This window comes from Drosophila pseudoobscura, chromosome X, assembly GCF_009870125.1.
Source record: "Drosophila pseudoobscura strain MV-25-SWS-2005 chromosome X, UCI_Dpse_MV25, whole genome shotgun sequence".
Classification (NCBI taxonomy): domain Eukaryota; kingdom Metazoa; phylum Arthropoda; class Insecta; order Diptera; family Drosophilidae; genus Drosophila; species Drosophila pseudoobscura.
The window spans coordinates 65,990,930-66,011,400 of record NC_046683.1 but is presented as its reverse complement, the minus strand read 5'-3'; the positions used below and the strand labels follow the sequence as shown (position 1 = coordinate 66,011,400).

The 20,471-nt window shown below is 45.9% G+C and overlaps 6 protein-coding genes across 6 annotated transcripts; 2 read left to right on the top strand and 4 right to left on the bottom strand.

Moving 5' to 3' along the window:
* Positions 1–18: 18 nt before the first annotated feature.
* ldbr (lariat debranching enzyme) lies at positions 19–1,911 on the top strand. The gene is made up of 2 exons (XM_001354225.4): positions 19–314; positions 377–1,911. Exons 1-2 carry the CDS (start codon positions 118–120, stop codon positions 1,839–1,841), a joined length of 1,662 nt encoding a protein of 553 aa, XP_001354261.3. The 5' UTR covers positions 19–117; the 3' UTR covers positions 1,842–1,911.
* On the bottom strand, positions 1,889–2,872 carry LOC4814168 (2-aminoethanethiol dioxygenase). Its single transcript, XM_001354226.4, has one exon. It carries the CDS (start codon positions 2,773–2,775, stop codon positions 2,029–2,031), a length of 747 nt encoding a protein of 248 aa, XP_001354262.1. The 5' UTR covers positions 2,776–2,872; the 3' UTR covers positions 1,889–2,028.
* A 104-nt stretch (positions 2,873–2,976) lies between these two features.
* On the bottom strand, positions 2,977–3,618 carry mRpL36 (mitochondrial ribosomal protein L36). The gene is made up of 2 exons (XM_001354227.4): positions 3,493–3,618; positions 2,977–3,439 (listed from the first exon to the last, which is right to left on the bottom strand). The coding sequence occupies exon 2, from the start codon at positions 3,437–3,439 to the stop codon at positions 3,053–3,055; it is 387 nt and encodes a 128-aa protein (XP_001354263.1). The 5' UTR covers positions 3,493–3,618; the 3' UTR covers positions 2,977–3,052.
* Positions 3,619–3,695: 77 nt separating this feature from the next.
* Positions 3,696–6,180, bottom strand: Uba2 (Ubiquitin-like activating enzyme 2). Its single transcript, XM_001354228.4, has 4 exons — positions 5,931–6,180; positions 5,723–5,877; positions 5,367–5,654; positions 3,696–5,303 (listed from the first exon to the last, which is right to left on the bottom strand). Exons 1-4 carry the CDS (start codon positions 6,072–6,074, stop codon positions 3,797–3,799), a joined length of 2,094 nt encoding a protein of 697 aa, XP_001354264.2. The 5' UTR covers positions 6,075–6,180; the 3' UTR covers positions 3,696–3,796.
* Positions 6,181–9,562: 3,382 nt separating this feature from the next.
* On the top strand, positions 9,563–13,272 carry Cds (CDP-diacylglycerol synthase). Its single transcript, XM_001354229.4, has 7 exons — positions 9,563–9,661; positions 10,610–10,734; positions 10,866–10,962; positions 11,030–11,206; positions 11,269–11,757; positions 11,824–11,955; positions 12,020–13,272. Exons 1-7 carry the CDS (start codon positions 9,563–9,565, stop codon positions 12,230–12,232), a joined length of 1,332 nt encoding a protein of 443 aa, XP_001354265.1. The 3' UTR covers positions 12,233–13,272.
* Setx (probable helicase senataxin) lies at positions 13,257–20,326 on the bottom strand. Its single transcript, XM_001354230.4, has 7 exons — positions 19,870–20,326; positions 18,701–19,808; positions 16,468–18,643; positions 16,247–16,383; positions 16,091–16,192; positions 13,627–15,257; positions 13,257–13,560 (listed from the first exon to the last, which is right to left on the bottom strand). The coding sequence occupies exons 1-7, from the start codon at positions 20,041–20,043 to the stop codon at positions 13,408–13,410; spliced, it is 5,481 nt and encodes a 1,826-aa protein (XP_001354266.4). The 5' UTR covers positions 20,044–20,326; the 3' UTR covers positions 13,257–13,407.
* Between the last annotated feature and the right edge of the window lie 145 nt (positions 20,327–20,471).

The window sequence follows — 20,471 nt, the reverse complement described above, 5'->3', positions numbered from 1 at the left end:
ATGCACGTTCAACAACACTGGTATGAGTGCTGTAAGTCGCCAAATGCTTAGCATTTTTTTAATGCCGGGCATTATTATTGTTTACAAACCAAACCAACAATTAAAAAAGAGAGAAGCATGAAAATAGCAATAGAAGGATGCGCGCACGGTGAACTGGAGCGCATATACGACACCATAGCATGCATCGAGAAGGAGAGCAATACAAAGATCGATCTCCTGCTATGCTGCGGTGACTTTCAATCCACGCGCAATCTGGAGGATCTGCAAACGATGGCTGTGCCGAAGAAGTACCTGGATATATGTACCTTTTACAAGTGAGTGGAGTGGCAAAGAGATCAGTGTATTTTATATTTAATATGGCTTTATTGTTCCACAGATATTACAGCGGGGAATGCGTGGCCCCTGTGCTGACTATTTTCATTGGCGGCAACCACGAGGCCTCGAACTACCTGCAAGAGCTTCCATACGGCGGATGGGTGGCCCCAAATATATATTATCTGGGCTATGCTGGAGTAGTAAATGTGAACGGCGTTCGTATTGCAGGCATCAGTGGTATCTACAAGGGACACGACTTCCTGCGTGGCCATCACGAATTCCCGCCCTACACGGAATCCACATGTCGCAGTGTCTATCACGTGCGGCAGTTGGAGGTGTTCCGCCTGAAGCAGCTATCTGGTAAGATAGACATATTCTTGTCGCACGATTGGCCCACCGGCATCTATGAATACGGCAACAAGGCCCAGCTGCTCAGGAAGAAACCCTATTTTGCGGCTGACATGGAGAGCGGACAACTAGGCAGTCGACCACTGGAGGAGCTGCTGAAGGCAGTACAGCCCTCTTACTGGTTTGCCGCACATTTGCATTGTAAATTTGCCGCCCTCGTGCCACACCAAAACGCAACCAAAGCCCCAACCAAAATGGGAGACGGCTCTTCAAGCAGCAGCAGCAGCAGCAGTAGTGAGAGCGACGATGAGGAGAGCACATCTAGGCTGCCACCCAAACCAGTGGCTGTTACAAAGTTTCTCGCTCTGGACAAATGCCTGCCTCGACGAGCATTTCTCCAAGTGCTGGACATACCCAGTGAAGCGATTGAAGGTAATCCCACGTTTGAATACGATGCCGAATGGCTTGTTATTCTGCAAAGCACCAATCATCTTATCTCGGTGAAGGAGAACTACTACTACCTGCCGGGCAAGAAGGCTGGCGCCATCGCAGAGCGCTTCAATTTCACACCCACCGAGGAGGAACTGGATTCGTTGACCACCAAATTCCAGAGCCTCAAGATCCCGGAGAACTTTCAGCGAACGGTGCCTGCCTTTGATCCGCAGGAGCAGTCCAACTATAAGCATATGGTCGTGGGTCAACCCACGGCCCATCTAAATCCCCAGAGCAATACATTCTGTTCTGTCTTGGGTGTAGATGATCCACTCTGTCTGGCGTTGCTGGCCAATGGCAAGGATCTGCCAGCAGTTGCGGTTGAAAGCATAGACCCGAAGGCAGAGGAAACCATTGTTCACGTTCAGGATCAATGTCAGGATCAAGAACCCATCGAAGGGAGCTCCCCTCCTCCTGAACCACTTGTGACCCCTTCGAAAAGAAAACTTAATTTGTTCTTGCCGGCGCCTACAGTTACAGCTGATGCTACCGCAGCAGAAAAAGATGACAGCGTGATAGATCTGCCTGAGGAAGATGAGGATCCAAAGACAGCAGAGACAGCCGAGTCGGAGGCAGTGGACAATCCAAAAGTCAAGGCAGTCCCGCCACCTCCCAGTAGTCCACCCAGCGTCAAGAAACTAAAGCGTAGGAACCAGAACATTTATCAAGCCGAAGACGATGACTAAATACTAACCATTCTGCTTGACTGAGAATAAAATAACATATTCCATGATTCCGGAATGAATTTAAAAAAAAGGAGGCAAATTTATTTAAATAACACAGAAAATGCTTGCTCGCTTGTGGGCTTGACTGGAGTCCACAAATGATGGAGTCGGCTGGGGGATGCTGCTGCTGTAAGCCCAACGCGGGGCTTCACTGCGTCTCTGGGACGTTCTCGGCATAGTCTTCGTCGGCGCATTTGAAGGCACATTGCAAAACGGTCTTGGGCGTGTCCACCACATCGCAATAGTATGTGGCTGGCGAGGGGATGCAGTGTAGCTGCGTTTGGCCCCCATCCGACTTGGGGCGATAGAAGCGACAGCTGCGTGGGCCATACATGGGCATGTCGGCGTCGTAGGGTGGACTGAGTATATCGAAGAAGGCGGCCACGCCGTTGCCCGCCTCGGTTATATGGTGATAGTTTCGCTTGCGTGGTGTGACCATGGCGCTGGGAGTGTCTGGTGATACCAGGCAGGGCTCCTCGACGTTCACCTTCACCACAATGGGATCCGTGTCGTAGTGCAGGGGCTCGTCGGGCCCCAGCTGCTGTGTGTAGCTCTGGACCAGCAGCTTCCCCCAGATACAGCGAAGCAGGCCAAACATCATGGGATGGTCGTGCAGGGGAATGGAACTGGAGCCACGCACAATGAACAGGCTCATCGAGAAGCGCTCGTCTTCAAAGATGTGCATGTAGCTGCAGGGCGCACGGCCCTGGGCGTGGGACGGGGACGGTGCCCCAGCGTGGGGGCGAAAGAGCTCCTCCTTGATGTGAAGATCACGGTAGGTGAGTTCATCTGTTAGCTGCTTGAGGTGCTGCAAATTGGTATTGAAGCTGGCGTGGTTAGCACGATCGAATGTCTTGAAGGCCTGCCGCAGAACATTCATGAAATGAGCCGTCATTTTGCCCGAATTTTCGGGTTTTATCAGCAATGCACCCGTATTAGTACACTGACGTCAGACGTATTTGCTTTTTGCTTGCACGCCGGTCAAGAAAAATTTAGAAAAGCGACGGGATCGGCACCAAGCGACTAATTTTTGTGTCCAGAAATGGAGATAAACAAAAAAATTCCAGCTGAGCCACCAGTGTTGGGCAACGCCTAGTTTTCCACTATAGATAAAATGTTATGTTTTTATTTAAATTTGAAAGAAAAATGCTAGTTGTAGGGGCTACAGAAAACTAGAAGCCTCGTTCCTTGGACTGGGTGGCGTGTGTCAATATCCAAGACTTGTAGTCACGTTTCTTCATCGACATTTGCTTGTGGCGCGGATGCGTGGGGCAGATGACATAACCGCGTTCCTGGCGCACCACAATGTAGCAATCCTTGCAGCGCCTCTTTAGGCGTCCCTTGACTTTAAAGCCGGCGACCTGCTGCAGCAGAGTAGAGACAGGGGTCAGCAGTCCTGCGGAAACATTTGTGTTGGCCACCAGTTGTGTTTGATTGCTGTTGTTGGTCACTCCGGCTGCGATGGCCGTGGGGCGCATTAGGACGTGAAATCCACGCTTGGAACTGAGGCCATTCCACAGGCGGGCGCTGTGTTGAAGTATTTTGCCAGCAAAGGACATCTAAAAGTCGGATTTTCATTGAAATTCTTTCCAAACGTTGGCAAATCACTCACCTTGGCTAGATTAACATTAACCCACTGCCGATAACAAAAAATCAGCACTGGTTGCTATCGATGACACTTTCAAAACTCCGATTTTTGCAAATTGTGGATATTATTATTATTCATTATCGTATGTGTTGCTCTTCATATACAAAATTTCATGAGACACAGTATTGAGGATACATAGGAATTCACTTAAAAAAAAAACCGTCAAATCACTTTAAATTATTCGCATCGTTATTCTTAAAATCTTAAAAATTCAGAAAATTCCATGGAACTGGTTAGAGAATGTTTAAACGGAAAGATTGTACTCTGTTCAATCAATGTTTATGACTTCCATTTGATTGATCTTCAGATCGGGCAGTTCTATCTTGGAACGTTTGCATTTGGTTGGTCCGGCTTCCTCCTCGTCGGACGAATCCAATATCTCGGTGATATCCTCGATCGCTACGCTGGGCTTTCGCTTGGCGGCCGATTTGGCGGGACTCTCTACGGAAAGGTTATCTGTGGCCACGACCATTACATCCTCATCGTTTTCCTCTTCGATCACAAGACAGTCATCGTCGTCATCGTCTTCAATTTCGGTTGGACGACTACGCTTCGATGTGGAGGGGCCATCATCTGCAGCAACATCTGCACCATTGGCAGAACGTTTTCGTGCTTCCTTTCCTTTGTCGGTTTCATCGTCCGGCTTCTTTTGCTCCTCCTCTTTGGGTTGCAACTGCTTTGAGTCGGCAGACACCTCGAAGAGAGAATCGTCTCGCTCTGCATCGAAATGCGATATTATTACGCTTAGACTGTAGTTCTGATGAAAATCATCACAGTTCAGGATTGCGCCGTCTACAACGTTCATTTCGGACAGCAGCTTGTCGTCATTATCTGTCGTTTCACCCTCCTCCGAAGAGATCAAAATAGAGTTAGAGCCCACCAGTACCACATCTGGATGGAGCATGTTGAGTGTTTTAATCAGTACATCGTCGCGTAGCTCCTTAATGTGAACACGCTTGGTATCGATGCGGAGGGTAATGGCCGGATCTAGGGAGCAGACATAGCAACTGGGATTGGGTTCTGCCAAGGAGGCATCTGGGACAAGGAACTGGCCGCGTCCATTGGGGCGAAGACGGGCATAGACGGCCTTGCACTGTTCCCATTTGGCCTCAAGGACATTGAAGGCTCGCATCACAGAGATGCCAGCAGTAATCGCATTGGTGGTGGCAATTGCGGGTATAATATTCCCTGCCATCGACTTGATTTCAAATCTTGACTTTCGCTCAATGTCAAAGATGTAGGAGCGCACATTGGCGCAGGCGGCCACAAAGTCCATTGCCGGCTGATCATCCTTGTCCCAGACAAGTGTTTCATCAGCCTTTAGTTTGAGGAATGATGCGCTCAGCTCCTTAAGCGTATTGGCAAAGACATGGGCACACTCCTCCACGGTCCAGACCTTGTGATGCTGCCGTGCGAACTCTGGCTGGATATCAGTCGTCCCTTCGGGCACAAGTGTGTCCCAAGAAACGGGCACTGGGGCCTTTCGCGAGGTCCACAGATTAGACATTTTCAGCAAGTAGTTGATGTCCTCATCGAAGAACTTGTTGAAGAGCTTCGCAGCATCGTAGTCGCAATCCTTGGCCCACTGGCGGGTGTTGATGCGCACAACATTGCCATTGTTCGTACCCTCCTCCGTTGGAGTTTTCTCTTTGCTGATCTTCGCCTCACCGTCTCCACCTGCGCCTGCATCGAATTCTTGGGGGACACTCTGGGCATCCGGATCGGCAGCGTCTGGAGAAATGTCCTCATCATCGAGAGATTCTCCAAACAGTTGACTACAATGGAAGGGGGTTAGACTTGGAATCGGTTCAATTGGATTGGCTCAGAATTCAACTCACTTGAAGAGATGCTTGGCCCACACAATACAGTGGATGGGCTCCGAGGGCGTGTTGCGTATGGTGCAGCCGGGAAAACTGCGTTGCTTCTCCTTGGGTGTGCACTCGTAGCATTGGGTGAGGCCCCGCTTGATCAGCTCCACCTGACCATTGTAGCCCGAGGTGCCACTCTCGATCAAAGGAACATCGGCATTAAGACACATGCGATTCACATGATTGCGGGCAGCACGATTGTCCAGAGCGCTGAGGATTACATCGAACTTCTGGAAGAAGCTGACACCGTAGTCGGAGCTGGAAACGGACAGTAGATAGAACTAGAATATGGACGAGAATATGCGAGATCTTGGAACTGAACTTACGATGTGACGCTATCATGGTATGCAGTTATCTTTGCATCCGGATTGAAGCTCAAAGCAGTTTCCCGTGCCACACGGGCCTTTGATTTTCCCACGTGTTCGCGATGAAAAAGAAATTGCCGATTGAGATTACTCAGGTCAATGGTGTCCAAGTCGATCTAAATGGGATGGGTATTTAAGCCAAGCGACGCGTGGAATTCACAAAACTCACAATTTGAATGTCGTTGAAGCCGCTGAGCACAAGGTTCTTGAGGACCTCGCAGCCGATCCCGCCAGCGCCAACAACCAGCACCTTGGACTTTTTTACCAGCTCCTGCAATGTGCCTGGGAGAACACCATCGATAGCTGCAGCCATTTTCTATTTAATTAAGCTTTTTCGTTTGATAAATATCTTATTTCAATGTGAAAATTGGCGAGCCGAAAATTGCAGTGACGCCGGTGGCAAGTGTTGGAAAGTTTCTTAAGACGATTAAGGCCTGTCTAAATGGGGCAGCAGTAGGGTGCCCCTGACGACGAACTGGGTAGAAAGGTTTCGATTTCCCGATCCATTTTAGGGTCGAATTGTGGATATGTATTTGTAATGAAATGAAAATGCTACAAATTAAGAGAGTCGTCGAGACTTTCTGAGCTCACGTCCGAAACGTCGAGGGTGTCGTCCACCTTTTTTGTGCGATACTTCCGGGCATGTTGCAGCTTCATCTTGTACAACTTCTCAAGACTCTTGAAGCACTCCATGCAGACCGGCGTCGCACTTCGCATTTCGGGATTGACGTAGCGAGCAACTCCGAGCAATCCCGAATTATCCTTAATTGTGGTTTTGGGGAGCATCAGCAAGTGCGTTCCCAGGCCACAGAGCTGCGAGATGGCCGTTTCTGAAGCAATATTCAGGTGCGCTGCGCTAGTTTTGTGTGTATCCCCGCTAAAGCTCTTGTTTGGATCCAAAGAGGTGGAAGTTTTATTCCCCTGATTCTTCTTGCTGTAGACCTTGACAAGGCTCCTGAAACACTCCATGCAGATCGGCGTCTCGTGCCGCAGATCCGGATTCATTTTGCGTGCAAATTTTAGCATTTTCGAATCATTAATTGTTACGTTGGGAGTCTTAAGCGTATGGTTGCTCATGCCGCAGATCCGCCCCTGAGCCTCGGGCGGCTGTTCGCCTGATTTATCTGCCATCAGCTATGGAATATACTAAATTATTTAATTCTTTCAATAATTTAGTTTTTTCTTCTCGTTTTCCGCCGATATGTATCGGAAGCAGTGTTGAAGATGGCCGTTTTTAACACCACAAGTAATAATGGCCATATGAATCGGCCGGGAGCAGAAGCAATTTACTGGTCAAGATTGGCTTAAAGCAGCCAATACGCGCTACGCCTGCGTGCCGGAGAGCACCGAAAACCTTATAGTTGACTTCTTTGTGGGGGACAAGCTGAAACAGTAGGTGCTGCTGCACCTGGTGCATCCACTCCCACTACAGGCAGTGATAATGGAAAAATAGCTCAATTTTTAAAGAAAGTTTAATCTCTTCTACCCGTCGGTATTGTCTCCAAGACGCAGGCTGTTTTCCAGTTCAATATTATCGGTGCTGAGCAGGGAACCTGGTACGTGGGCTGGAAGCAGATGATTTTTCAGTAAGCTGATCTGCTCCCTGAGACCATTAGAATGTGTATCGTATAGTATTATGAATTTGTATGTATTTGCTATATAAAGAGAGTAAACGTATCGAGACATTATTGAATTCAATGGTTTTTTTTAAATATCTTAATGAGTACAAACTAGAAATCACGTTCACTCTCGCTGTGTGTCTTTGGAAATAGATCACCCGCGTGCGTACGGGTGTGTCTTTTAAGTGAATATCTTGTCACAAATCCATTCGAGCAGGTGGAGCATTTTTAGGGATTTCGCCCGTGTGCGTACGGGTGTGTTTGGTAAGTTCATATTTTTTTATAAATGCACTCGAGCAGGTGGTCGGTCGCAAGATATGTCTTCTTCTTTATTCTGCTCCATTCGTGAGAAATGGAGTTTTTCGTTCTGCTTACAGGTTCTCACAAGCTTAAAAGCATTCTCTGCATCGTAAAGACAGGGCGGGGGCGTAAAGACAGGGCATACGACTTCTGGTAGCGAGTCCCCCCGTCGAACCATGTACCCGGTAACCTCTTCAATCATTTCAGCAATGGTAATGGCATGTTCTTGGCGCTCCAAAAAAATGTTTGTGAACGGTCCGAATGCATGGGAACCCATGCAAACTCTGCATATTTCCTCCATGGAAACGTATCTAAAGTAAACGCAGAACCGTACAGGGACGTAAATAGAAGTGTGAGAATTAAATACAAAACAAATAACTCACCACCACTGAAAGCGCCATTTTAATTTTGTTGCTGCATGACATGATGGATTTCTGTAATTTTGTGGAATTTTCTATGACATATACTCAAAATCGAATGAAAATGGATTTTTAGCTTGCTTATACTTATAAGCAATGCATGTAATACTTTGCCAAAATTAACAAAAAATATTACCGCCACAACGGTGAGAATTGGTGCCAAAAACATGAGCAATTTAGCAAAATCTTTGTCTTAGCACAATATTCTGCAAAGGGTAAAAAAGTTAAAGACTTTTAGGCATTCAGGTACAATGCTTCAATGCATTTTTTTTTTTTTTGTTAAGTAGAGAGAAGAAAGCATAAGAAGAATCTGCATATATAATTATTTTTCGCGGTTTCACTCGAGATGTTCGCATAAATAGAAGGGGGTTAAGTGGGTTAATTTCGGTCTTACATCGGTATATTTTTAAAATGAGCCGGTATCTTTTGGTATGTTTCTAAGGGCCAGACCGTATATTTTACGTCACCATGTCTACGTCAGACACCTTGTAAGTGTTATACTTTTCATAGTATTTTCTAGTATATTTCAAGTCGCGTTATGGACTCACCCTCTTATCCATTGTCCATTGTCCAACCAATGTAGAAGCCGTGTAGAAATGCTATTTCTACAAATTTTTGCTAAAACCTTTGTTTAGACTAAATCCAACTAAAGCAAGTGTTCACAATAAGCCAGTCAATTAGAAAATAGGTTTATTAATTCGATAAAATGATGTGGGCAATTTTTTTTATATAGCTAATAATATTTGACGGAACATCAAAATTAAGCAATATGGTTTCCAATCCTTGATGGAGAACGATTTACAGCTTATAAGCCAAGGGGTTTTTTTAATTTTCCACCGAAAATAATTATAATTGACTAATTTTTGCGACGTTCAGTTGAACTATATCGTGCTGTTTTTTGAACTTCAGAGCAAAGATGGCATGGATCTACAAGAAGAATTTACAATCAGTAATATTTTCCGCCATTTACCTCAAGTCATTGAACTATTTAAAAGCCCCCACTGAGGGGGCTTAAGTGGGCTAACTTCGGGTTTTCATCATACGAGACGTTATATTGTTGGTGAGGAACCAAAAATTTAATAAGCCAGTCAAGTAGAAAATTGATTCATTAATTGGATGAAATTATGTGGGCAGGACTGAGGGTTCTATCTAGCTAGTAATTTTCGACGTAATATCAAAAACGAGGAATATGTAAAATATAACTTGAATTTGTCTGTAAATTTACGGTATATTTTTCAAATGAGACAGTATATTTTGGTATATTTCTGAGGGTCGGACCGTATATTTTATCAATAAATCCGTCACACTGCTTCTACATTTTTTGAACGAGAAGACTCTGACTGACAACTAAAATATTTTTTTTGTGACTACGAATAGACGCGGACTGCAAGTGCAATTGAAATTGCTTGTGCGAAGTGAAGTCGATACCGAAATCAATTGCGGCATACGGTGAAAATATAATAATGGCCGAAGTGCGACGCAGAAAGGAGGGCCTCGGTGAGGCTGCTGGTCAATCTGATTCTGTGAAACGGCACTCGTCTGCAGCTGATTCTTCAGACCATGTAAGTGTCCAATTAGCTGACTGCTACTGATGGCCAGGCAATGACTCCTATGTGGAGCAGAGCAATTCCTTGCCTCGTTCCCCATTCCATTTGCATAATTCATTGGAGCGCAAAGAAAAAAACATAAGAAACAAATGTGTGTATACCCATACCAGTAGAAATGTATGTACACACATCTGTTGGGTGCGTTGTGTGTGTGTTTTGTTATTCTCTGACGCAAAATCAGGTGGGCGCAATTAGGGTGCATCTATGTGAGGTGGGAACTTCCCGCTCTCTTGATCTATCTATTTTCTCTGGTCTTTTGTTACTTTCTCAGCATGCAAAAAAAAATACGGTTGAAATATATTATCCCTTCAGAGAGCGCCCTCTGGCAGAGTGTCTCACTTGGTATTAATACACCTTGGTCGCAGGGGTGACAGAGAGAGAGACCGATTGAGAGCGCAGGCCAGCAGGCGAAAAACCAATAACTTAGACCCCAACCCCCTACTACCACCCCCATCCACCGCGTTGAAGCAATGTAACGCCATTATTTCGTGCAAATCCAATTATAGTGGATTCCAGCCATTACGGAAGCGCCCACCCCTTAATAGAGAGGTCCCCCGTTGCGCCCCGTATGCTTTCTGCAATGGTTCCGGCTTTTTTCCGTCTCTCTGATAAGCGAACCTTCTTTCCCTTCCCCCCACATGGCTTCTTATCAATAATTTGGCACCAAACAAAACACGCCACCGAAAATCCCACAATTTTTCTGTGTTTGTGTTTGTGCGTGTGTGTGTGTCTTGGATAAATGGCGGCATATCGTTGGCTGATATTCTGATTATGGGTATATAGCAATAGTATATATTTTGGACTTTGAACGGCACCTCGTTAAAATGTATAAGCTTCACCCCCTGCCCCGAGGGGCCATTTAGCCAGACAAATTGCAATTCTAATTGGTTTCCCGGTCCGCAGGTGGACTCTGAGGAGGAGAAAATTCCCGAGGAGAAGTTCGTTGAAGAGCTGGCCAAGAATCTACCCCAGGGCACGGACAAGACACCAGAGCTATTGGATTCGGCACTCAAGGATTTACCCGATCGGTATGTGAAGAATTTCGAATCATTTCCAAAAATACATTTGCCCCACAGCTGGCTGCAGTCGGCGGAAAGTGGGTGGGGTGGCAAATATTTTGATAATTACAAATAATAATAATAGTTTTTCCATTTGGTAGTTGGAAGAACTGGGTCATTCGCGGCATATTCACATGGATTATGATTTGTGGCTTCGCATTGATCATCTACGGCGGCCCGCTGGCCTTGATGATCACGGTGGGTTCAATGGCCTTTGCCGTGGAAGAGAATCAAACTAAATTATTATTTGCTTTCCCTTGTTCAGACTTTGCTAGTGCAGGTGAAGTGCTTTCAGGAGATCATCTCGATTGGCTACCAAGTTTATCGCATACACGGACTTCCCTGGTTCCGCAGTCTCTCTTGGTACTTTCTGCTTACATCCAATTACTTCTTCTATGGCGAGAATCTGGTTGATTACTTCGGCGTGGTCATCAATCGTGTGGTAAGAAAGGCAGCCTTTTATATTTTAGAAATGGCTCATCCCAATGGTAAATCCCCTTGCAGGAATATCTCAAGTTTCTGGTGACCTACCATCGCTTCCTTTCGTTCGCCCTGTACATCATTGGCTTTGTTTGGTTTGTGCTGTCGCTTGTGAAGAAGTATTACATCAAACAGTTTAGCCTGTTTGCCTGGACACACGTGTCGCTGCTGATTGTCGTCACCCAGAGCTACCTCATAATACAGAACATATTCGAGGGTCTCATTTGGTTCATTGTGCCCGTATCGATGATTGTCTGCAATGATGTCATGGCTTATGTGTTTGGTTTCTTCTTTGGACGCACACCCCTCATCAAGCTAAGCCCCAAGAAGACCTGGGAGGGCTTCATTGGTGGTGGTTTTGCCACAGTCCTCTTCGGCATTCTGTTTTCCTATTTTCTGTGCAACTACCAGTACTTCATATGTCCCATACAATACTCTGAGGAACTGGGTCGTATGACAATGAGCTGTGTGCCCAGCTATCTGTTCACGCCGCAGGAATACAGCCTGAAGGTGGTACGTACAGCAAACTTTCTCCAGATTAATATTTTATGTTTAATGTGTTTCTCTTTTGGTTTTAAGTTTGGCATTGGCAAGTCCTTGAACGTTTATCCTTATATCTGGCACTCGATTTCTCTGAGCTTGTTCAGCTCCATTATTGGACCTTTCGGCGGGTTCTTTGCTTCCGGTTTTAAGAGAGCTTTTAAGATCAAGGTGAGGGTTTGAGCTCGCAAGACCTGTTTCAAGCAATGAACTATGGATAACTTTTTTTTTGCAGGACTTTGGTGACATGATTCCTGGACATGGCGGCATCATGGACCGCTTCGACTGCCAGTTTCTGATGGCCACCTTTGTCAACGTTTATATATCGAGCTTCATCAGAACCCCATCGCCGGCGAAGCTCCTGACACAGATATACAATCTAAAGCCAGATCAACAATACCAAATTTATCAATCGCTTAAGGACTCTCTGGGCGATATGCTAACCTAAATTAAACACAAAAACAACAACTAAAACAAAAACAAAAAGGAAAACAAGACCGGGCTCTGCGGTCATCCATTACACATTACCCATTTAGATTCAACAGACAACAGACAAGTTTGCTTTAGTCGTACGTTCTATATGTGTAAAAGAAATATTGATATACATATATGCTACAATGGTATATGAATAGTATATCTATAAGCATACGGCATGCACCTTAAGCCGCCACATAAACTAGTTTTAATTGAGAGCATAATTATTGTTATGTTTTTAGTGTTTACGTTAGATTTTGTTGCTACATTTTAGATGATTTTCCCCCCCGTTCCCCTTCCCCGCCCTTCCCATCCCATCCCCACTAAGTTATATATATTCTGATTTGGCATTAAGTTCTGTGTGCTGCTGCTCCCCTTCTATTCTATATAGTTATATATAGATTTGTTGTTAAGCGATTCCATTATTTTAAAGCTTAAGCTAAAGCTAAAGACGCAAGACGAAGCAAAACCAACCAGCAGAACTATGAATTTAATTTAACAATCGATTGTACGCGTGTGCATGTGTTGTTAGTGAATTTACTTACTATTACTACTACTATGACTTAGAGATTGACAAGGATATGGAGCTGGAGGAGCTGCAGAGGCACCCACCCAGTGTTTAGGATAATCGAAGCGCATTTTTGAACCCATACATACATACATCCACCTGTAACCGAAGACTTCTGTAATGGTATGTGCAATTCCGTTATGCCTGTCATTTATAGTGCAATATACTCGTACGTATCTTAGGGAGTGAAAACCATCTGGGTAACTGAATTCCAGTCATTTTTATTTCACATTTCTTTATGTTCCTTTATTCATTCAATTTTCACAAAAAAGCATACATATATAATATATATAGAATGTTTCATATATAAATCCTGTTATATACGAAGGAGAAGGCAGGTCGGAAAATGTTTTAAGGAAATTATGTGTACAAAGAAATCGAAACTTTAAGTCCTCTATCAATGTTATGAAAAATAATGAGAATATGAATGTAAATCCAACTGAAAATGGCGTTTATTTAATTATATTCTTTGGGGGAAGACCGTTTCTTGCGATTTTCCTCCTGTCATTGTAATGCAAAAAAAAACAAAAAACAAAAATATTCATTAGTCTCACTTTTTTCTGTTTTTTTTCTTTCGATTACTATAAATTATCTTTATCAGCCTTCTCTGTGGTCTTGACCAACAGTTTGCTCATCAAAGACTCTTTTAGATTGGCAACATCCTCACGCTTTAAGTCAAAGTAAACCCCTCTCTTACGGGCATCGCCCAGCAGGTTCTTCCACATTGGCACGCTCTGGAAGATGACAGATAAGAGGATATCTATATATTACAGAATCACAATGTTTTAGCAGACATTTACCTGAAGATCATTGAAATTGCCGCAGATGATTAGACAGCGCCTGGGCCTGGTTACGGCGACATTGAGCCTCTGGTAGTTGGACAGGAAACCGGTGCCGCGTGTCCTGGCATTCGAAATGACGATCACATCGCTCTCCATGCCCTGATAGGCATCCACAGTGTGTGGCGGCATGATCTTCATGTGACTGGGAATGACTTGGCTCAGGGTATGGCATTGGCTGCTGTACGGCGAGATCAGACCATAGAGGTAGACTTTGCTCGGCAAATGATTTTCCATCTCTGCCAGGAGCTTGGCCACAAAGCGAGCCTCCTCTTCGTTTTTAATGCTCCGAGTTTTCGGATCGCTGGTGTCGCTGGTGAAGCCCAAGTTGATAACAGAGTAGGGAATCAAGGGCGAATCAAGAAACATATCAAGGCCCTGTCCATTGACTAGCCGATCCTCGTAGAAGTAGCGATTCGGCCACTTACAGATCTCTGGATGCATGCGGTATTGCGTGGTCAGACTAAAGAGCTTGGTGTGGACGGACAAATGACCATTCGGCTGGACCCCCTGCTGCTTCTCCAGGCTCCGCTGGATGCGATCGAACATTGATTTAGACAAACCGAAGTCGACGGCCTTCTGGGAGAGCACGACGGCAGGCAACTGCTGCGTATCGCCCACCAACACCAGGTGCGGAATGCCGAAACGCATCGGCAGCAGGGTCCAGGGCTCGGTGCATTGTGTTGCCTCGTCAATTAAACAGATATCAAAGTAGTTAATAAAACTGCCCAGCTTCACGCACGAAGAGAGTGTGGTGCACACAATGTTGGCTTCCTTTATAAGAGAGTGAGCAATATCGTACTCCTCGCGATGTGTCAATCGAGGGTTGAGCTGCTCTTCCCAGTTCAGCAGTTGCTTCGTCTTCTCCTGGTACCTATCGAACAGCCAGGTGCCATCGAGATTCCTCATCTTCATCTTGTTTAGCTCCGCTTGCAACGCAAGGTACCGCTCTTTGAGAATCGCTCTGTTTTCGGGCGTCAAACATTCTCTTTTTTGAGCCCTGGCGCTCTGGTACTTATGCTCTAGCGAGTACTGGCGCGACAGAGTGTTCATCTTTTCGTACAGCCCATAACGAAGCATATGAAAACGATCCTTTTCATTGAAGTTTTCTCGCACATTGTGCAGTCGGTAGACAATTGAATCGACGGCCGTGTTGGAGTGGGCACAGATTAGTATCTTGCGGTCCCTTTTTATAACCGCCTTTCCATACAGACACTGGAAGCTGATGTTCGCAATCACCATGGATTTGCCGGTGCCTGGGGGACCCTGAATAAGCGTAATGCTTGGCTTTACATCGTCTATGACACGTTGATACGTGCTTGAGCAGACATCCTCCTGGTGAGGGTTGAGCTTGGCGAAACCTTTAAAAACAAACGGTGTTCCATAGCTGGGTATATGGGCATTCTTCAGCATTTCGGCGGGCTTGATAATCTTTCGATGGAGTGGCGAGCGTGACAACTGATCGACAGCTCGCAGGACGCCCAGCTCCACTCTCAAGCTGTCCACCACAGGGTGGGCAGTCAAGAGTTTTATCCCCTCAAATGTCTCAAGGGAAATGCCGTCTTTTAAGATTTCGAAAACCAGTTCATGGCCTGTAAAGAGTAAGGAAATGGTGAGATATGAGATATGGCAGATCGGTAAAAAACTTCAAAAAGTGACCGTTCATGTGTCCACCTGGAGGAGCGGTTCTGATCGCAGTGGGCTCAAACTTCGCGTCGAAAAATTGTGCAGTCCGGGCTCAACAAGAACTAGAATTCCTGTGTGTACGACTTATTTCTACCCCCTTTTCTGTATTCATTACTTCATGCAACTGCAGCACCTATGTGCAAAACCTACACCTGACATTTCATCGATAGGGGCACTGGCCCTTGTTTGCCTCTTACGATCGATGCGGCGGTTCTTTTGATGGTGTTATATTAGACCTCAAGTTAAGGGGCGAGGAATCAGTCCGGAAATATTTGTTACCCTTTCATCTGCTCGGCCTCAACTGGGACGCAAGTGTGAGATTGCCATCTAACCCCAATACTGGATTGCTTTTAATAAACAACCTTCTATCCTTAGTTAGGCGTCAAAGAATGCTTCGTGTGGTTTTTGTGCACAACTTGACGAGAGTGACGTAGCGTAGATAGTCCTGGTTTTTTGAGCTGCATAAACGACACGATTTCCATTAGATCCACTGTATACTCTATAGCGTTGTCCCTTTCGTTTTGTAGATCGAATTATTTCTTGCACGAACCGGATTAGAAATCCCTCTACGATATTATACTAGTCAATTGAGTTCTAAGTGCTCTCCAATATTAGTCTAACATCTATCTTTCCTGCATGCACGCGATCGGTTCGGTTGTACGATCGTGCCGCATGGGCCACTTGACGGTGCAGGCATTGCACATCAACGTAAAAAAAAATTAAAAAGGAGCGTACGTACCATTTTTTGTTCCTTGCTCCCGAAGGTTAGCAAACGTCTCCTTGAGCTTGTCGCCACTCGATAGAGTGTAGAGCATATACTTTCCTGTCGGTTTAGTGAACACTATTGAAGATAGATGATTAGAAATTAGACGATCTATAGAATTCAGGCACTTGCCTCGCGTAGTCAGGCAGTAAAATGAATTCTTTTCCTCAACAGGAAACTGCAGGCAGACCTCAAATGACTCCCTCCCCACTTTGTATTCCCTTTCGATTGTGGTCAACAACTCGAGTTTTATCAATGGCACAAAGATTCTGCAAGAGAACAAGGTGTTAGAGAGTGTTAGTGCCACACACTGGAACACACTAAAAGGAACTCGGACTCCGACTCAGACTCACTCCTTGTATTGCTTGACGGTCTCGAACTCGAGGGCTATGGGCTTCAGAACATCTGCATTGGCCACGGCATCCACACTCCGCAGCTTCAGCCATTGATTTGCCCACTTGAGGATGGTCTCGAAGTGGGACGTTAGATCGTTCACCTGAGTGCGCGCCCAGCGTTCACGTCTCTCGTCATACGTGCTGGAGAATAGCAGCTCAGTGTCCTTTTTTCCGTGCACTCCGCGGGAGCCTCGTGCCGTACGCCTACCTTCGATAAATTTGATCTGAACCTTGTCGCTGAATCGCACTCGTTTCGAAATTTTCTGGAGCCTCAACTTTTCCTCCATATCCTTCTCCATGCTGGCGAAGGTGACGCGATTGCATGTTCGCTGATTTCTTGCATACTCGGCCTCCTTACGCTCTGGCGGACGGCCGATTCTCCTGGGCAGAAAATCTGTAGCCTGAATCTGCTGTGAAAAACTTTCAACGTCAATAGTGGAACGTCGGCTCCTGTTTGGCTTGGGCAGGTCCATGCTGGGAATCTTTGAGGGCGGCGGTCCATCGATGCCCACGGTGAGGAAAGCACCACGATTATTATTGCTTACTTTTGGCACAGTGGTTGGGGCTTTTCTCTTTCCGTTGACCGATTGCTCGGAAGTGTTCTCGACTGGCTTCTTCTCCGACAGTTTTTTGAGCGCCTCACGACGCTTGTCCTTCGTTTCGTCATCTACCGTTTTCTTCGGTTTGGGCTTCTCCTTCCATTTGGCATTCATATCGGCCTGATAGTCAAGGAATCGCTGGCGGTCCAAAACCTTATCTTTGGGCACAGCCGAAACGCCGCGCAGCTTGCCGCGACACTTTGGCAACGAAGGAGCCTCAATCACTTCTGGTCCCCTAATCAGCCTCACGCCTATGCCGTTGACAATGGTGGCCACCAAATCTGGCTCGTCTTGGGGTCTTTCGTAGTAGCACGAAGTGGCACGGCTGCGAAGTCGTGCATTGGGCTCTCTTTTCGGAGGAAATTCCTGGTTTGGCTTAGGTGGTGGCTCATTTTCTTTCGACCTATTGGAAACTTCAGGCTCCACTTGTTCCTGATCTACTGAAGGAGTTTCTTTTGGTTCTTCTCCAGAAGCGGCAAGAAACTCTTCAGGCTCCACCTTAGAAGCCTCCTTTCGTTTCTCCACAGAAGATCCCTTCGCCTTCGCGTCATTTTTGTTGGAAACTGCCGACTCCACTTGATCTTCGGTTTTATCTACAGGAGTTTCTTTGGGATCCTCCCCAGAAGCGGCAAGAAACTCTTCGCGAGAGACGGCTATGGTTGATGGGGGCTCAGAAATTTTTGACTTTTTGTGTGAAACTGCAGGCTCCACTTTAGGAACTTCCTTTCGTTTGGATGGCACCTCTTTTTCCATGGAAGACCCCTTCGTCTTTGCGTGATTTTTGTTTGAAACTACAGACTCCACTTTATCTTTGGTTTTCTCTACAGAAGTGCCAGCCAAGTCTTCGCGAGAGCCTGACACGGTTTTTCGTGGATGGGAGATTCTAGACTTCTTGGTATCCTTAATGGAAGCTGCAGTCTCAACTGCAGCTTTCTCCACTTCATTTGGTTTAGATGGCACCTCTATCTCTACAGAAGAGTCTTTTTCCTTTGTGTAGTTTTTGTTGGAAGCTTCAGGTTCCGATTTATCTTTGGTTTCATACGTTTGAGCCAAGTCTTCGCGAGAGGCTCCTATGGTTGATCGTCTTTGGGAGATTCTGGACTTTTCGGTATCTTTGTTGGCAACTGCAGGCTCCGCAGCGGCTTTCTTTACTGATGGAGTTTCCTTTAGCTCCTCCCCAGAAGTGTCTGCTTTCTCCATTGATACGTTTGAGTGGGCCATCAGCCCAACCTCCATAGAAACATCTAAATCTATTTCATCTCTGCCCTGGATAATGTTGGACTTCTTGGTTAGATCTTCATTGGGGGACTCGTCATTCAAGGCTCCAAAGATCACGCTATCAAAATCCCAGTCATTTAGCTTACAATCATAATCATTTTTCTGTGGATGTGTAGATGAAGAAAAGTCTGGCCCCTGAAAGATGTCGTCCGGATCTTTTCGCTGGCGCCGCGTGAACAATTGGCAATCATCTGCGGTGGAGTTGGAGCGATTCGCGCCCCTGCGGATAGGAGATGGCTTTGACGATAGCCTGTCCGCTGCGAAAAAGAGTGAGATTAGAATAGAGAAGACAGAGAAAGATAGAGTGCACTTACCTTTACGGGTGGTGGGGGTGGAAGTATCACTCTCATCCGAGCTGGAATCAATGCGGAGTGGATTGGAGCGTTTGGGAAAGAGAGGGGCAAGCAGATCGGATTCCTCATCGCTGGAATCGACCATGCGAAGCGCCTTCGGTAGGTTTCGGAATTTCATTTGAGATTGAAAATCATCCTCCGGATCAGAATCGGCCATGGGATACGCCTGTGACAAGACGTCGTTTGCTTTCTGGCTGAGGAGCTTGTTGGACCAGTCGGTCACCTTGCTGCATAGGTCATCATCATCGCTGTCGGTGATCACAATGATGTCGTCGTCATTAATGGAAGACAAGGGTGAGCCGTGGGAGCGGCTTCCATTGTTATTTGTATCAAAAAAGTTTTCCTCGCCATCGCTCAATGCCATCTCCTCCTTCATCTCTTGCAGAACCGCCTGGGACATGGCCATGTCCTCATCGTACTCCTCAACGATTTTCTCCAAAGACGTGGCAGGCGAAAAAGGCGGAGGCATGCTGATGCTGTCCGCGTGGTCGGACTGCTTAGGACAGGGCAGACCGTCCGGGCTATCCTTCTTCTCAGCCAGCTCAATGACTTGACCATCGTGTAGCTTTGAGATTGAGACTGCTTGCTTATCTTTGGACAAATGATTGTACAAATACGGATTTATCTCCAGAACACTGTCAATAATGGTCTCATCTGCCTCTCCAAAGATGTTTGTAATATCTCTTGCCGTCTGTACCAACTCTGGTTTAACGTGTGGTAACTTCGGCAAGTGAAGCATCGGATGTGAACTGGATGCAGTTGGACTCCCCTTGTCCGTCTCTTTGCTAGCAGAATTTGGGGCAGCATTATCGCTTGCGACAGATTCCACTTTGATTTCAGCAGCAGGCTTTAGAGGCGGCAAAGGAGCTGAGTCATCTGAATCGCTTAATATTACAATTTGGTCCGAATCGTCCGCTCCTTTCTTTAACCTGAAAACGGCATATGTTCTCGATACCTTCTCCGGAATTGGACAACCCAGGCAGATTGTATCCCCCTCGCGTACAGGCACGCCAACCGCGCCATCCTGTGCAAGTTCCTCGGCATTCACATATACACCATTCGGAGCATTCTGCGGGGAGAAAGGGTATATGGAAGACAGATATTACGGTTTATGTTTCACCTAAACTTACCAAGCATCTGACTAAGACTTCATTCGGACTAACTGTAATCTCGACATGCTTCCTAGATATATATGCATATGTTACCACAATCTTGCAGGTCGAGTGGCGTCCAATTGTGTTCTTTCCATTATGAAGGATCACTCGCTCCTTAGTACTTAGGTGCTCCAAGTACCAACAGGTCATTGTGACAATTCTCTGGAATTTCGCAACCCAAGCGTATTTCCATTAAGACGCACCACAAAACAACGCCGTTTGCAGAGCTATCGATACTTGCCACACCGCACGGCCCTCAATTTAAGTTGGCTAGAATCCGAGGCACAGTTCTTATCACGATTCGTAATTGCACGGTACTCGTGCGACAGATCTATTTAAAGACGTTTCAATAATTTCAAACTTTTTAAATTATATTAGCGTTTTCCCTCCAACAACTGCAAGGTAATTTTTTTATATCGCGAGCGCTGCCATCTTTTTGAGACATCGATAGCTTTGTTCGCCCTTCTGTGGTATATATACTGTATGGTGGTACCATACCACACAAAAAATTACAAATTTTGAATTTGCAAAACAAACAAAAATATGCATTTTGAAAAAAGACACCATTTTCTATAGGA